Genomic DNA, 16,778 nt, shown 5'->3' on the forward strand with positions numbered 1-16,778 from the left:
TGTCTGATTCATGCAGTCGTACCTTGCTTCCCTCAAAGGGCTCTTCCTTTAGCAGTAAAATTGAAACACAAAAAAAGAGAGATATGTGTGAGTGCCATCTGTGCGAGTGGAGAGGTTACCTTGTTTTTTTTTTTCATTCATCCTCCTCCTGGAAGCCATCCAGCTCATTATTCAAACTGCACAAAATCAAACAAGCAGCGAATGAGCTTCGGCAAACACAGTCTTAATTCCACAGTGCACAGAATGAACATGTTCCCAGGCTGATTATATTTAATGGCGGTCGTCGACCCCTGGACGATTAGGAGTCTTTCTATCTGTGCTGACGTGTGTTTTTCCTGCTCCAAGTCTCTGAAGTGTGTTTGCCTCCGTTATTGATGGTGGTGCCGTAGAGGAGAACTGACAGACATACAGCACGTAGGCCAGTGCAGGAAGAGACAGGAGGCCGGGGTGAGGGTTTCACATGAGTGGAGGCGAGAGTGTGTCCTGGAGAGTCCAAGGAACGTCAGAGATTTTTCATAGTCCAGCTATGTTCTTTCATTGTCTTTCTTGCATACGTATGAGGACTAAAGTACAAGCATACGACTGTTTTCATGCTGCTTTTACCGTATTCATGTACGTGCTTATATTTTTACACTTTTACATATCTACCTTTGACTGAAAAGAGAAGCATCTTACGATTTCATTGTACCGGAGTAGAATGATAATCCAGACCTTTCTGATCCTGATAAAAATGAAGAAAATCTTTCTTGAATTTGAAAGAAATCTTGATGATCATATTTAGGGAACTGATATCTATGAGTTTTATGTAATTTGGTGCAGATCCAAATAAAAGTCCAGATCTAGCAGATTGTTGTGTTTTCATTCCTTTTTGTCGTTGCATGGTAATTAATAGGACTAGAAACCTGTAACTAGCAACGTATACTGAGCTAACATAACGTGGCCTTGCCCTACTTGGTGGAGGTACAGAATGTGCTCTCCCTCATTCTAGAGTTAAAACTAGAAAACAGCCCTGACATAGATCTTAGAAATATTCTCATCTACATAAATCAACACTAAGATTTCCTCTCATTCCTTAATAAAAACAATTGTGTTTTTGGAAGCCATCATTTGTCCTGATGATCACAGAAGCTCCGAGCAATAGAAAGGTCTCCAAGTTGATCCTCAAATTATTGATGGCTAATGAAGTGGTCCTTAACCATCAACTGGTCCAGCTGAGCAGGTCAATGACCAACACTTCAGACTGCGGCTGTACTGATGAACTGAGGCTGTTTGTGAAAAATGAGCACTGGTCCTGAAAACAACGAGAAACAACCTCTGACATTGATGTGAGGTAGGATAAATTTCCAAACTTAAAAACAAGTTCAAATAATTAATGCCATTAACAATTATGACTTAATCACCATTGACTTTAGTTATAATGCACAAGTAAATGAGCCATAATATTCATAATAAAAATCAATGCGGTTTACATTAAAAAAGAAAGATTATTGATTTCATCATTTATCTGAGAGAGAACACTAAGTTGCATCAGTGAAGCTCAGTAACTCAAACAAGTTGGATGTGTGTGTGAAAGTCCATTAAAAGGTGGTTACCATTTTAAACATGTAAATCCCTCCGAAAAGAGCGGCCATGAATTTGCTGAGGAGAGCTGCGCACAGGCTGGCGACATGAACGAAGGGTCCCTGAGAGGGAGGACGGGAGAGAGATCGGAGTGTTAGCAGACAGGATATGACTGAAGGCACATTTTAGCGCTAAGTGAAGCTCAAGTTCAGCGGCGTTATTCCAAACCTATGAGAGATTAAACCCTGCTCAGTCAGTACCAACGAATTTACTATGCTCCCAAATGGGAAATGCAAGCAGTAAATCACTTTTTTATTTTTGCCGCCACGCCTTTAACGATGCAAGGAGATTTTTATTACCTCCTGATAGGAAACTTCCAAAACTGTCAAGCTATCTGTCTTGTGTAATTTGTGCAGCCAAGAGGACTGTGGAGATATCGGAGGAGATTAAAGACAAAAACTAAAACCGTCTACCTCCTTCCCCAGTGGCATCCCGCTGCCCAGGGCGCAGGTCAGGCCGATGACTTTGGCCACAAATGTCTTAAAGGTCAGATACTCCTTCAGGACCACCCCCCTCAGTATCGTCTTCATCTCAGGAATGCCTGAACCTGCGAGAGGAAGAAACAAAGGAGATGCCAGGCGCGATGATGGAGTGGGGAGAAAAGAGGAGTTGAAAGAGAGCAATTACAGAGAGAGAGGGATGAGTAGAATAAATGAAGAGCAGGAGGGGGGTGTGCGGGGAATAGCTGATTGATATTCATGCAGGTTTCTGTATGCACATCTCATCAGAGGTATATTTTATGGATTTGCTGCATACGTGACCCCGAACAAATGTACAGCTCATGTCCTTGGAAGCCTTATGGTGCATTGTAGGACCAATTACATTATTCAAATATGGATATGTGACCAGGAATTAGAGATGTGTATACATACGTTTGTGCATATATAGTTTGTGTCTGTGTGTCTGCGTCTTACCCACAGCCTGAGGCGCCAGGATCTGTGTGAATCCCGCGGAGAAAGTGATGAGCACTACAGGGTAGGTGACCCAGGCGATGTATTGCAGAAGCATGTTACTGTCCAGTCCACCATACATCCACTTCTGTGCTGCACATACACAAACATACGTCACTTCCTCACAGGACAATGCAGCAGAAAACTCAACAATTTAATGACTAATTCCCTCGTTTGTCGTGATTTATGTCGTGAACAGATTCAGGTGATTTTTCTCCCATCACTTCTTTGTACTTCAATCTCTGTCTCAATCTCTGCTTTATTTGTTCCATCCCGATTCAGTATTTGGTCAATTCCAGGAATTTCTGCCTATCCGTATGTGGCTCACATACTTTGAGTACCGTTCATTTTATATGCTTCACACCTGGCATGTGTATAGTTAAGATTTGGACACGTGAAACATTCAATATTAATAAAATTAGAATAAACAGGTGACCAGCGCTCTGTAGCAGCGGTGGTTGGGATTCATCAGTGCAAGTGACGTCCGAACTCGCCGCTCAGATGCTGCAGGTCACTGTTACTGTTTCAGAAAGAAAGCTGAGCTGAGTCTGTATTTGTAGAAATGTACAATTTAAGTAAAATTAGCTTTTAAAACCAAAAATCTCAGCATAGAGATAATTGATTATCAGTGCTGAAATTGTATTTATTGATATAGTTTTTGAATTTATTGATTGCATTATTGTTCAAGATCTATACAAGTCAGATGCAGTATGCCAGTCATACGATGTATGTCAGTGCCTCTTAGATGTTAATTTTAAAACATGGCCTCTCATGGATAAATACTTGGTTCTTTCACAACTCTATTGCCTCTGTGAGAACAGTCCTTAACTCAGACCATCTGTCTCACTAATGCCTCCTTCGCTCGCTCTCGCTATCTCTCCCTCATTCTGGCTCCCTGTCTCTCTCCTACCGTCTTGGCAGAAGGCGATGGCGTAGTCCATGACCCAGCTGACCAGAGCCATGAGCAGCCCCAGCAGAATGAGGAAGATCCAGTCCTCCCCCACCCGCGAGATCAGGAACTTCTGGCAGCGAGACGCACACACTGAGGGCATGAAGACAAGAAAGAGGAGCAGAAGGAAAGCAAAGATTGGACATGAATTTTGGACAAATTAACACAATGAGCCTTAGATTTACCAGTTGTGAATAAAGTCCTGGTAAATACACAAGGAGGCCAGAGAAGGTTATTGTGTGGTGAATATGATGCGAGGAGCATCACTTTATCTTCATCCACCTCAAATATGAGAATATGGAGACAAACATAGCTGGGTCACAGTTATAAATGATACTCTTACATTACAATCCATAACTCTGAGTTGGGTCAGCTAAAAGAAGCATCACTGGACTCATTTCTTCCCTCCTGTCTGCGGACACTGCCAAACTGCCTGGAATTCACTTCAATATCCAGAGCAGTCATAGATGTGTCCGTCCCCAGAGAAGCTAAAAAATGTGCTACTAACACATTTGCCAGATCCATATTTCATAAAAACTCAACAGTTTTTTTTTATCGTCCTGCTTGGAACTAATTTGTGTTTGTCATGGAGAAAACTGTCAACTGGGTAAGGGGGCAGGAAAATAGAGAGACAGAGGACGACGAATCAGGCGGACTCTGCTGGCTTAAGGATAAATATTGTATAACATTTTATCTCTGTAAACAAATTCCATATTCTACAAGTACTGTGAGTTTTACTGCGAGTTTTACCAGGGTGGCCAAAGCCAGATATAGATTCTCTTGTGCCACAGAACTCCAATACATTCAAAGTGAGCCACACAGAGGTCAAGAGGTCAAGGTTGAGTCGCCATTTCCACAAGGCATTCTTGAGATATCGTGTTCACGAGAATGGGACAGACAACACAAAAACAAAAGGCCTCCAGTCACTGGCTATCGCCGGAGCAGAGACGTAAGAACAGATGATGCAGCTTTTCTGCAGGATTCAGGTTCCGGGGAATGCTGGGTCTCTAGAGGGAGCTGGGGCAAAACTGCCGGGCCACCTGCTGGATGGCAAGGTGCCACCAGAGAACACGCACATGCTGACAAACCACTCACACAGGGGACACAGTTTAAAACAAAATTAATCTATCTGTTTAAATGACACCAAAAGCCTTTATGTTTATTTATAAGTTCACTGGACATTCCCATGTGAGAGAGGCTGGGAAAAGTTGCATTTCATCCCACACACACACACACACACACACACACACACACACACACACACACACACACACACACACACACACACACACACACACACACACACACACACACACACACACACACACACACACACACACACACAATCTGGCACCTTGCATACTTCCGTGTGCATCTTGGCTCGAGCTCACATCCGCAGGCTCAGTGGCTTTCGCAGATGATCCCATAATGAAATCACACTCAATGCCAGACATTCTCTCCACCTCTGCTCGCCCCGCATTGTATCACCTGACAAACATAACATGTGATGGTGCGAGTGACTGGTAGACAAGAGAACGGCGTAACGTCAGCTATGAGCGCCCAGAGAGCCAAAACAAGCACAAGTGAGGGAGCGGCAGTTTTTAAGTTTGCAGATCTCAGTCACGACCGGCAGCGGAGCCTTTAGCTGCATGTGTAGGCTGCCGTGTTTGAACGCTGCAGCTTCAATTGCTGATGTGAACTGAGGCACATACTCGTAGTCCATCACCCACAGAGATGCTGTTCCCACACACTGATACACAAGAGGAAAACACTAAAACTCCCACTTCCACCAAATCTAAAGGTTCTCTCCTCACACATTACCTAACACAAACAGCGGAAAGCACAACCTGTCCGGCCTGAGTGTCTAACTGAAGACGGGTCTAAAAATATAAACACCTCTTGATCTACGAGCGCACACAGCAGGCAGACAGCGAGCAGCACACACATCACTCTGGCTGGCTCCTGATCTGAGAGTGATTGTTTTAAATGGCTGCCATTACAGCCCGCCAGCGAGCGAGGCTGACCTGATATAGTGTAGCGTTCACCTGTGGTGCAGTCGAGCTTTAATCAGATCACCAGTAACAAGGGCAGGGAGGCAGAGACGGAGCCTGGGAAACAGCCACACTTACTCACTTGTGGGAAAACAAACACTCTGCCTGTCTCTCCCTTATCCCTTTGTCACTTTCTCAGAAGTGCTTAATGTATTGATTTGTATATTTAAAGAGATACTGCACACTTAAGCTCTAAACTAAATTTCTAACTTTCTCTCTCTATGTCATGACATCATTTTTATACATTTGAAAAGGTAAACACTCAAACCCAAAGGTGGGCAGCCCCCTGCCACCATCGACTGCTCGTGAGTGGGCACGTCAGCCAAAACTTGGGGGTGAAGTTACACTTTAAGGGCTCGGTTCAACCAAATCTGATGGTGCAACTAAGAATTTATCCTGCTGTGAGTTACTTTCTCAATTAATCAATTAATAATGTTGTCCATTACAGGGGGTTTTGTTTCACCCCTAAGAGGGAATCAAGAATACTGCTACTTCAATTCCTAGAATTTAGGAGATGTAAACAGGAAGTATCATTTTGCAGTGGATTCAGTGAGATACACTGTGGGCTACAACCATAGACTGTATATAGAAATGGATGTAGACTCTGGGTCCAGAAAGTGAAGCCCATGCAAAAGTGCCTGAAACCTGTATTCTCTTGAAAGTCCAGCAGAGGGTGACTCCACTGATTGCAAAAGAAATGCATTTCTATAGGAGAGACGGACCCTATACTTCTCGCTTGATTTAAAAAGTCAGTAAACATTTTCCCAAGGAGTTTCAAGTCTTCATCAATACAGCATGATTTTCATTTAGTGAATGATGGGCCAATTTAGAGTCAGACAGATGCGGCATCATGTGCATTGGGGCTTGGATACTATGAGCGACAACTGTGCCATCCAACGGGTGCAGACAGCAGGTGTAGGTGTGTAGGTGTGTAGGTGGGTGTGCAGTGTCCTCGAGCTCTCAACCAGGCCCCACTACCCACTCCTCAAAATATGGTGACTTGATGGCAGTGGACAAAATGCCAACCTCGAGGCTTGAGCCTAAATTTGTTTATACTATTGCACCTTTAGCAGTATGCTGAATTACTTACTACGGACAACCATCACTGGATTACTTTGATGGAGGAGAAGACTAAAAAACGTAATAATAAATAATAATAAGTCCTGGTCTTTTTGATTTTTAAGTAGATTTATCATCTTAAATCTGAAAGAAAGAAAATATATTTTTTTAGGTACTTTCGATAAGATGATCGATTTAACAATTAATGGATGAAACAATTCAGCTCAAACCAAACTCCAACACATTTTCTTACTCTGCTCTAGTCCTCTATAGCCAGGCTGTAATTTGGGTTTAATGAATCAGGTTTTCATTTCCATTAATACGTTTCTTCCACATCAGTTCAGTGGAAGTGAGGGGGATTTAATATGCGTAACTAACAGCATTGAAAATTGACATTGAAAAATATTAAAAACAATGTCTGTTTTTACCATTATTATAACTCATCCCCAGAGCTCACTGTGAATTGTTTTTATTTCTATAATGTGCATTAATGAAGGTTATGAAGGTCAAAGTGTGAATAAAAATAAAGTAATGGTGGATGTGCACACACACGCACACAGTCACAATCCTTCACTCCATTAATATCGAGTGCATCAGTCTCAAGTGGAACTCTGCTCCGGTGCCACTCCCTTATCTGCAGTCGTCATCTGGGAAGACTAGACATAAAATTATCTGACAGTTCCGATCAGAGTTCTGCTCACACAAACAAAAAATACACTCAGAGCCAGGCAAACATCTCTGCACACACACAGGCATGCATACAATGAGCTATTGGCAGCCAGCAGAGGGGGCTGTCTTTGTCTGACATTGAGACAGCCCTGTTGGCTGGAGGTCATTGATCAGTCACATTTAATCCTGCTCACATCCCCTCCTGCTCCCGTGTGTCTCTCTGCTGTACTTCAGAGAGGCAGTGTTTACACAACTTTAACACTTGCTGTAGCGCTGCAGTCTGCTGCTACAGGGCTACACACACACCAGATTTGTTTACATGCATTAAACACAGCTTTGGTCTCACCCTCAGGACACGTCTGTGCACTACACTACCTGCACCCTGCAAGTACACTCTAAAGATGTGGGGTTGTTACATGAGCATCACTTACACTTGCACTTAGCACAGGGGTCTTTCTCATAATCCAGCAGATCTGCAGCACGACTGCGAACACTGGTGTTCCTCCGCAGTCCTTTTCCATCCCGCACTCCTCCTCCATCCCGCAGGCGGGCCGCTTCCTCCTTGGCATACACACCCAGCTCCTGGGTGTACCGCCCATACATCTGTGTAAATGAAAAGCAGAATTAAAGAAATGAGGTAGAAATACAGGTACAGCGGGTGGGAGGCAGCAGAAGAAATAATGCAGCAGGTTTGTGTTGGGTCAAGGTAAAGACAGTCAGCTTCTGTAAACACAGCTTTGACTCAACAGTCTTTTCTCAGACAGATGAGCAGACAACGAGTTGCACCTGTCAGCCCACAGCTGATTAACTCTACAGGGCTGCCACACGATTGGCTCCTAATGACGAGAGGTAGCAAACCTCACTCATCAGTCAGGTATAAAGCCTGTGTCTGAGCCACATGTGTTGTCGCAGTTCTGGTCAATACCAACATGGCGCTTTTCAAGAGTCTGGTCGGTGTCTCGGTGGTCGTATTTGTTGTTTTGGTTTGTGATGTTACTGCCCAGCGTTACTGGACACCACTTCAGCAGGAACAGCAGTCTCATTTTCCGTCTCTGCTGCCTCAGCAGCAGCAGAAGGTTCCTCTTGCTGCTCCCTCTGAGAAGTGCCAGGTGGAGGACAGGGAGAAGATTCAGTGCGGGACTCCAGACATCGAAGCCACGCAGTGTGAAAACATAAACTGCTGCTTTAATGGACAGCAGTGCTACTATGGGAAAGCAGGTATGTGGTTTCTTGTACTTCTTATACAACCACGGCATGGTGAGATAAAAAACAAACTAACAGAAAAAACGTGGATCTTATTTCCCTCTCCCAGTGACCGTGCAGTGCACCAGAGATGGTCAGTTTGTGGTGGTGGTGGCTCGAGATGCCACTTTGCCTCACATAGATGTGGATTCAATCAGCCTGCTGGAAGATAACGACCCATCCTGTAGCCCTGTCGACTTCACTGTTGCCTTTGCCATATTCCAGTTCCCTATGACTGCATGTGGTACTACAATCAAGGTGTGTGTCTGTGGAGAAGTCTTTGGGTTATTGATGTGATGCCATGGCCTAATGTTTTAGGGATGCAACAGATTATTTCCTAAAGACTCTCAGTGGTGGTTCTACTTCTAAGATCCTGCACATTAAATATAATTTTGTTTGACTAACTTGAAACCACACTCTGTAAAGTGCATACTGTTGCCAAGTCCCAACAGTCCCCTTAAATTCAGCCAAGCTGCATCAGATTGCATGCTCAAAGACCCAGACGATATCAAAGACCCATGAATTATTCCTTGAGAAATTTGTGAATCTTGGATGCCATCAAAGTGAGAAATTATGCCTTTCTTAACCAATGTTTTGTGGCAATCTGAAGTTTTTGCATAAGTCAACTGATAGACCAGCCAAAGGGTGGAAACAACCTGAAGGTAGTAAAACTGGAGTGGAACCTTCATCGTAAACGTGTTCCATTAAATGCAAAAAGTAGAAAAATGCATCTTTACTTGATAAATGACCCAAACGACTGATCTTAAAGTTGTTTTATTTGCCTACCTTGCTACACTTCTCTGTCCACTGCAGGAAGAAGATGACTATGTGGTGTATGAGAACCACATGTCGTCTTCATATGAAGTGGGAGTTGGCCCCAGGGGCTCGATCACCAGGGACAGTCACTTCGAGTGAGTTCACGTAAATTCTGTTTCTTTGGTTTTCTGAGATGTTGGGTAATTGCTCACACTGTCCCAACAGGTTGTTGTTCCAGTGTCGCTACTCCGGCACAGCTGTGGAGGCTCTTGTCATGGAGGTGAATGATATTCCTCCGCCTATGCCAGTGGCTGCTGCTGGACCCCTCAGAGTGGAGCTCAGGCTGGGTAACGGACAGTGTTACTCAAAGGGATGTGTGGAGGGTGAGTGGTAGAGCTTTAGAACACCTGCGGCAGAAATTGTTTTTTGTGTTTTTTATAATAAAACTAAGCTTATGTTTCCAGATGAGGCGGCATATACATCATTCTACACTGCAGCAGACTATCCCATCACTAAGGTGCTGAAGGAATCTGTGTACGTCGAGGTGCACATCCTGGAGAGGGCCGACCCAAACATCATCTTGAACCTGGAGCACTGCTGGGCCACCTCCACCTCTAATCCTGACAGTCTGCCACAATGGGACCTTCTGACTAGCGGGTATATTAAAACGCCTACAAATGAGTATTTTAATAAACTTTCACCAACTTGGTTTTTGTGTTTTTTAACATGAGATCATCTTTGCTCAAGGTGTCCCTACAATGATGACCGTTACTTGACCAAACTGGTGCCTGTGGACAGCTCCTCTGGGCTTCAATACCCATCACACCACAAACGTTTCATCATGCAGATGTTCGCATTCGTGGACCAGAACAGCTATACCCCACAGAGAGATACGGTACAGTTGAGCTTATTAACCTTAATCAAACTATACAGTAAACGCAAGGTTTCTTGCTTTAAATATGCTACATTGAATGCTTTTCAGGTCTTTATCCACTGTGCATCGTCGGTGTGTTATCCCAGCAGCACCGAGTCTTGTGAACAGTCATGCCACCGGCAACGTGAGTAACTCCTCATGGGACAAACTCAGTAATTGGCTTTTCAATCCAGTAAAAGCAGCTTCAGCAAAATACAGATTTAACCTTTGGTGGGTAGAGGAGAAATTGTTATTGGATCAAGAGTCAATTCTGCAGATACAGAATTGCTATTAAGTGGAAAGCAAATCTGTGCTGAAACCAGAATGTTTGACATTTTTGCTCTCAGACTTCACTCAACAATAAAATGTATCTTTTAAGCACAATTGCAAAACTACACAAATCCAAAGTGACAGATGCAATTTCCTTTCTGCTCTTACAGGGAGAGCTGTGGTGAGCAAAGTTTCCTCAAACCAGAGGGCTGTCGTCTCGAGCGGCGGGGTGATTCTGACCGAGGAGGCAAACCTGCACCAAATCTAAGATGACGTCCACTAGTGTCCATGACTTTTTAATAAAAGCTTGTTTGAAGCACGTACAACTGGCTTGTGTCTGAATGGTACTTGAAGGTCACTATACATTTTTGCTGAGGCAGCACCACCACTTGACTTTGAGAAGTACCACGGTTTCATTATAATTGGATGCACTGCTTTCTGTTTGTACTTGGCGGAAATGTGTAATGGAAAAAATATTACATTGGTTAATCCTGGTTATTGGCAGAGAATTGGAAGCCTGCTACTTGAGAGATGACCGCAACAACAGCTTTACAGCACTGCTGTGGCAGGAACATGATTCAGACTGTAGTTTTCCTCCCTGACATGCTCTTTCAGCACACCACATTAAGATGAGCGTCACGATTCCTCAAGACTCGCTACTCGTCTGCTTCCTGTTTTCTCTCTCACTTTGCTTTTTTGATAAATGTCCCTCTAGGTTTCCCTGTAGATGCTAAAACTTGCAATATCTCTGCTTTGTGCATCACCTCCCTTTTTCTCCCCCCACCCCCTCGTGTTCATTGACATGGGCCTCACGACTCCTCCAGACTCGCTCTTTCTGCTCGCATGAACAGGAGGTGCAGAGGAAAAGCGGCACTATTTCGGTTTGGTTCTCAGTGACGGTTTAATAAAATAAAAACATGAGGTTTTGTGATAATGACATTCAAGCAGCTGCACTACCTCAGTCTGAGCAACACTAGATCTCTCAGGGATCTGCCAGTAGATGTGTGGACACTGGTAAACATGTCAGGAGTGACATGTAAACAGGTTTTGCCACTGTTTTGAAAAAGCTGTCAAAGTAAAATGACTGCTGCAGTGTGGACATTTTGCATATGTGTAATGCAACACTTTCAGAAAATAAAACTGGACCAATATTTGAGTTAATGTAAGTGCTTAAATCCTTTATTTGATCAGTCAAACCTGACAATTCTGATAACTACTCGGCAGTCCAAAAAAATATCTTTACAAGCATTCCTCTTTGTTTAGGTGCCCTCTACTGGCTCACATCTTTCAACAATACTGGCATGTCCTGAAATTCACTATTTCCCACTGTTGTTCCTCTTCCATACTGAAGAGATCTGCAACTAAGGCAATTCCACTACAAGGACTAGATTTTTGTCCCATGTCTCCAAGTTAAGTCTTTTCACAGCCGTTATGAACAGGGGAAATGGTGACACGGACCATTTGCTCTCAGTGTACATATGTACATTCTTAAGATGGCCATGAAAGTTATTGACGGATAAAAACTTGGTATTCCAGTGTTTACTGTGCGACGCAAAGACGACAACCTTCACACCAGGGTGGCCTGTCTAATTTCTGAAAGTCAGCAGGGCATTCAAATGTGCAATAACATCAGAATGAAATATACTCCTAATGAATTCTTGATTTTGAGGATATTTAATCAAAATGGGAAGGAAAAAAGAGGTAGAGCTTGCAGAATCTGATACTGTGCGCCTCTGGATTGCAAGCAACTTTAAAACAACGAATGATTTTACAGATTGACTCAATTTTTGCAATATTGCAGCTTTTGTTTGCGGGAGCAAGGTCTAAAAAATAAAATAGAATGCCTTAAAGGATGGAATGTAGCTGATTTGATTGTAGGATCAAGAAACGGGTGGGGCTGCTATCGAAGAAAAGGAATGAGCCAAATCTGCAGAGCCATCAAACGGGACCTTCGTCAAATTAAGTGCTCAAGAACAACCTATTATCTTTGTGCCAGCTGTTGCTGCAGTTCATCAAACTGTCCATTAAACATTCTGAAATACGTCCCGAAGCGGCTGTGGTACAATTTAAGCTCCCGAGCCAAGCAGTGACACTCACCAAGTTCTCCTCGATTCCTCAATATTCTACAAAGATATTTCATCCTTTTTTTCTTTTTAAAAAAGATCATGATGACCAGATCATCATTGCTTGATGCTGATCCCATCTTTCGTTTTCCGAGGTACTGTTTTTTTCTGCTTATAATTTATCTGCTACATCGCGTCAAGCTCAGTGTGAAAAGCCAGGTGCTTCTGAATTATTTGCTATTTTGTGTTGTTTATTTGCGTCGCCATTAATGTGTGAAAGCCTTAATTGTCATTGATTTTATAGTTTGCTCACTTAATGGGGGGGAAATCTAACTTAAATTGAAAACACTGAATGGACACAAGCTTGGAGGAGGGAGTTCCACTTCATCCGCATCAAAAGAGGAATCATTAGGGTCCTGTTAGTATTTCCTACATTAAATGACCCATATCTGTCGACTACTGATTTCAAACTAGTAAAATACTGCCCTGATAACTGGCCTACATTTTTATCATCACAAGACTGGGAAAGGAAACTATAACTAAACTTTCTTGAATCTTTATGTGTTGGCAGAGGAACTTTCATGCACCCACACATACAGTATAGACTCATGCAAACCCACAACCATCACCAGACAAACTCCCACTACGAGCACAAACGGGGCCTGTTAGTTTTTCTCTCTTGGGCCTGTGTGAAAGCGATCACTGGCCATCTGGAGCACGGCCCCCCCGCAAGAGCAGCAGGTGGGACCCTATGTGTTAAATGAGCTATTATCTGTAACCAGTTTACCTCCCACGTAACCAACTTCTGTACCTGCATTAGTCAGTTTACCTCCCACATCACCGCCCTTCAAACCAGTTCCACTCCTGCCTCCCACTGGTTGCTATTGACTGGTTTTTCATAGACTGTAGAGAGCAGTGTTCCACCTCAGCGCAAAATAGGTTTTCTAATGGAATAAAGTGTATTTACCAAAAATCCATTCGTGTTACAAAGAGAATCCAACCCTAGAGCCCAATGATGATGTTTTTTGGGAGGTGATGTCATTTTTAGGGAGTGAATTTTTTTCTGATGTAGATAAATCGTGCAATAGATTCAAGAGTCTTTATTATATGTACAGTAAAATCGACCGTATCATGAGATTCTTGCTTAATGTTTTATTATTTCTAGATTTTGGTTCATATCATCTTTTTTCTTTCTTTGAGATAATCAATGTATTTATTTTCATCATTTCTAAATGACGACAATTATATTGGTTGAAATGTATCATTTTAACCCTCAATTGCATTTCTTTTTAATAACATCTTTGGAATCAATGCAATTAAAAAAATATATATAGACTGATAAATCAATATTGAAAGAAATGTTCTCCTAAATATTGGTATTGGCATCAGGACCCTAAAATCCATATAAGGCTCTAGCAAGTATCTTCTGTGTACTATCAATATATAAAATGTTTACCAGCTACTCTACCGCAACTTAATCTGACTGTACAGCAGTACTCACTGTGCAGGATCACCCACCGACTTTTTCACAAGAAGAGAGCGCCACATGTCCACCAACTTTCTTCTTGTCGACCCCCCACTTGACTGCTCCGTCACTCACTCTGCCAGCTCTCTAAGTCAGACCATGTGCAAGCCTAGCACAACAGATGAGATAAAAAGTTCTCTATTATTCAGCAATTCCCAAGGCACTGCGGGATAATTTATTCATTGTGAAGAGACAGCAAGGACAAATATTTGACACTATAATGAAGAAGGCTTGAACATCTAAAACTTTCCTCTGTGCTGCTTTTTATTAATGCATATTCATAATGATGATTTTAATCTCCCCCTTTTCTGTGTGAGACTTAAGGGACTGATTGCTGCAGAGAGAATGATGGATGTACTAATGTGGCGGCGTGAGTGTGTGTTGATGAGACCGGGGAAATGACAAAAGGACCAACGCATTGGGGCTAATCCAAGGTTGAACATTGCATTAGAGGAGAAAGTGACAAATTTGACTCATCCCAGTGCAGCTTTTATAGTTATCCATGAGTCAGAACGTACATGTGCACACACACACACACACACACACACACACACACGCACACAAAGTATAATAAACCTGAAAACCCTTGACGCTCTTGAGCAGACCTGTGCATACGTGAAACCGAGGGAAGGTAAAATACACCAAAATACACACGACCATATTAGTAGAAAGCAGAGGGGTGAGGAGGGTCGGGGGTTAACATCAGTTAGGATGAAGCATCAGGAGAGTGACATCTTGTCATATAAAGATTTGAAAGGGGGGCGGTTGTTCAGCGTACATCGCGTATATATATATATATGTATATATACGCGATATACGGTGAAAGCACTCTGTACATTACAGTGAACAGAGTCTATTTTAAGAGTCAAATGAATTGAGATAGAATTCTTCAGTCTGCCGTCACTGCAGTGGTCTGTTCTGTGGTGTGCAGGTAACAGCAGTGTTTGGAAGTGACAGGATCTGAAATGGACTCGAGCCAGCCTCTGTGTCGGAGAACAGACAGAATGCTGACGATGAGGAACTAGACCCCCCTGAAGAGACAGCACTTTTATGTGTGTGTGTGTGTGTGTGTGTGCGCAACAGTGACAGAGGGAACAAAAGATGCTGAAATACTAGATAGATACATACGCTATTGAATTTCTATTCAATACCTGAGTTTTCTTCCTGGAACACAAGCAAAGTTCTGCTGCACCAAATGGCAGCGAGAGGCAACAGTACCACTGTCTTATTTAAAGCTCCAGAAATCCTGGAGCACGGTGGAAGTAAACTGCAAACAGCATGCTCATATTTACCAACCCAACTGGTCTGTGACACGAGACACCAAACAACAGAAAAGAGAGGAGAGAGGCAGCAGATCTCACATTGCTGAGTCCAGTTTTCTGTGGACAGGGTGCTTACTCACTGTTGTTCAGGAGACAATCTTTCTGAATTCTGCACAGCACACTCCATGTTGCTTCACTACTGTGTGTTCAGTTGATGCTATCATACATACTAATATGTATCCACCACAGGTGTTCAATATGTAGAATTTAAAATGAATCAAACACAGATACTTTGCATTTTTTCCCTTCAATTTTTCAGTCGCCTGGGAAATTGTCCATAATCAATACAAGAAATGTTAATTGGGCAAAGCAACAGTTGATACTATCTCACTGCATGAATATAACCCCATCTTCTCTCGTCCTGCAACACTTTAGGTATCTGTGTTTTACATTAAAATGTTGCGGTGGTGTGACTTTAAATATTTATCAACCGCAGACATATGGAAACAGATGCCGAAGTGTGAGAATTGGATGTTGTCAGCGGTGTGTCTTGATCGTCAGTGAAGCAGGTTGCTCAGAAACAAAACACACAGACGCATTCATCCAGAAAGACCAGCCGCATGTTGTGTGATGTGGATCGTTTCTGCGGTGCTGCAGTGCTCAATGGTGGGGGTGGGGGTTGGGGGTTGGGGGTGTGGGGGGCTAAGGGAAGATGTTGGGTGGCGGCTTTTCCTCTTCAGGTGACTTCGATCCCTGCAGCAGCAGCAGAAAAAAAACCTCAAGCCTCCTGCTGCTGGAGGGACATGAACATGCTGTTACAAACATCTGCTCTGACAGAGACTTACCACAAATTCAATTAACACGTAGGCAGATACAGTACGTACGTGTGGGTACGGTACAAACCCTCCTACACGCACATACAGCGGGGTTCAAAAGTCTGAGATCACTTGAATGAGAAATCATACACACACCAGCAATCTAAATGCACATGCAAGACCCATGGAGCAAACTTGCCCACGCTACTGAAAAGAGAAAACACGTGCACAAACACTGTGACACATCCAGACCTCCCACACCTTTTGAAAGCTTTTGAAAGGCTTCAGATGGAGGGCTGCAACACTTTGACACCAAGTCACCACGAACACCGTCTGCCTCCATCTCTTTTCATTTCAGTCTATGACAAACCCCCTTATAAAAAAAAACAATAGTACCCCCTCGATTTTGTCAAGTTCCATGTATTCTCAGGGAAAAAAACATTCCTGATCTGCCCCTTGATCTGGATTCGCACCAAAATTGAATGGGTTCTTTCCTGACTCATACAAAATCCTTCCGCCGAGTTTCGTGGAAATCTATTTGGTTGTTTTTGTGTAATCTTGGTTACAAACAAACCAATCAACCATTAAACAGACCGGGGTGAAAACATAACCTCCTTCCTGGGGATAATTAAGG

The 16,778-nt window shown here is 43.1% G+C and overlaps 2 protein-coding genes across 4 annotated transcripts in view; one reads left to right on the top strand and one right to left on the bottom strand.

Moving 5' to 3' along the window:
• Positions 1–16,778, bottom strand: part of clcn2a (chloride channel, voltage-sensitive 2a) — a 37,867-nt gene that overhangs the window by 10,433 nt on the left and 10,656 nt on the right. For 2 of the 3 annotated variants that reach the window (XM_034614105.1, XM_034614106.1), the window contains 6 exons: positions 7,730–7,901; positions 3,481–3,612; positions 2,535–2,663; positions 2,034–2,167; positions 1,593–1,682; positions 23–46 (listed from right to left, as the gene is read on the bottom strand). In XM_034614105.1, the coding sequence (XP_034469996.1) occupies positions 23–46; positions 1,593–1,682; positions 2,034–2,167; positions 2,535–2,663; positions 3,481–3,612; positions 7,730–7,901 (681 nt within the window). Of the gene's footprint in view, positions 1–22; positions 47–1,592; positions 1,683–2,033; positions 2,168–2,534; positions 2,664–3,480; positions 3,613–7,729; positions 7,935–7,979; positions 8,536–16,778 lie in introns of those variants that run through there. The other variant, XM_034614107.1, reaches the window with a different exon arrangement.
• LOC117778504 (zona pellucida sperm-binding protein 4-like) lies at positions 8,210–10,805 on the top strand. The gene is made up of 8 exons (XM_034614114.1): positions 8,210–8,516; positions 8,611–8,798; positions 9,354–9,451; positions 9,522–9,679; positions 9,761–9,953; positions 10,044–10,191; positions 10,279–10,354; positions 10,650–10,805. The coding sequence occupies exons 1-8, from the start codon at positions 8,228–8,230 to the stop codon at positions 10,745–10,747; spliced, it is 1,248 nt and encodes a 415-aa protein (XP_034470005.1). The 5' UTR covers positions 8,210–8,227; the 3' UTR covers positions 10,748–10,805.

This window comes from Hippoglossus hippoglossus, chromosome 17 (genome assembly GCF_009819705.1).
Source record: "Hippoglossus hippoglossus isolate fHipHip1 chromosome 17, fHipHip1.pri, whole genome shotgun sequence".
Lineage (NCBI taxonomy): Eukaryota > Metazoa > Chordata > Actinopteri > Pleuronectiformes > Pleuronectidae > Hippoglossus > Hippoglossus hippoglossus.

Excerpts from the sequence above, each read along its gene's own strand:
- LOC117778504 (XM_034614114.1), top strand. The coding sequence starts at position 8,228 with ATGGCGCTTTTCAAGAGTCTGGTCGGTGTCTCGGTGGTCGTATTTGTT. Across the intron at positions 9,452-9,521 it reads ACCAGGGACAGTCACTTCGA|GTTGTTGTTCCAGTGTCGCT; the intron begins GTGAGTTCACGT and ends CTGTCCCAACAG. Across the intron at positions 10,192-10,278 it reads ATACCCCACAGAGAGATACG|GTCTTTATCCACTGTGCATC; the intron begins GTACAGTTGAGC and ends AATGCTTTTCAG.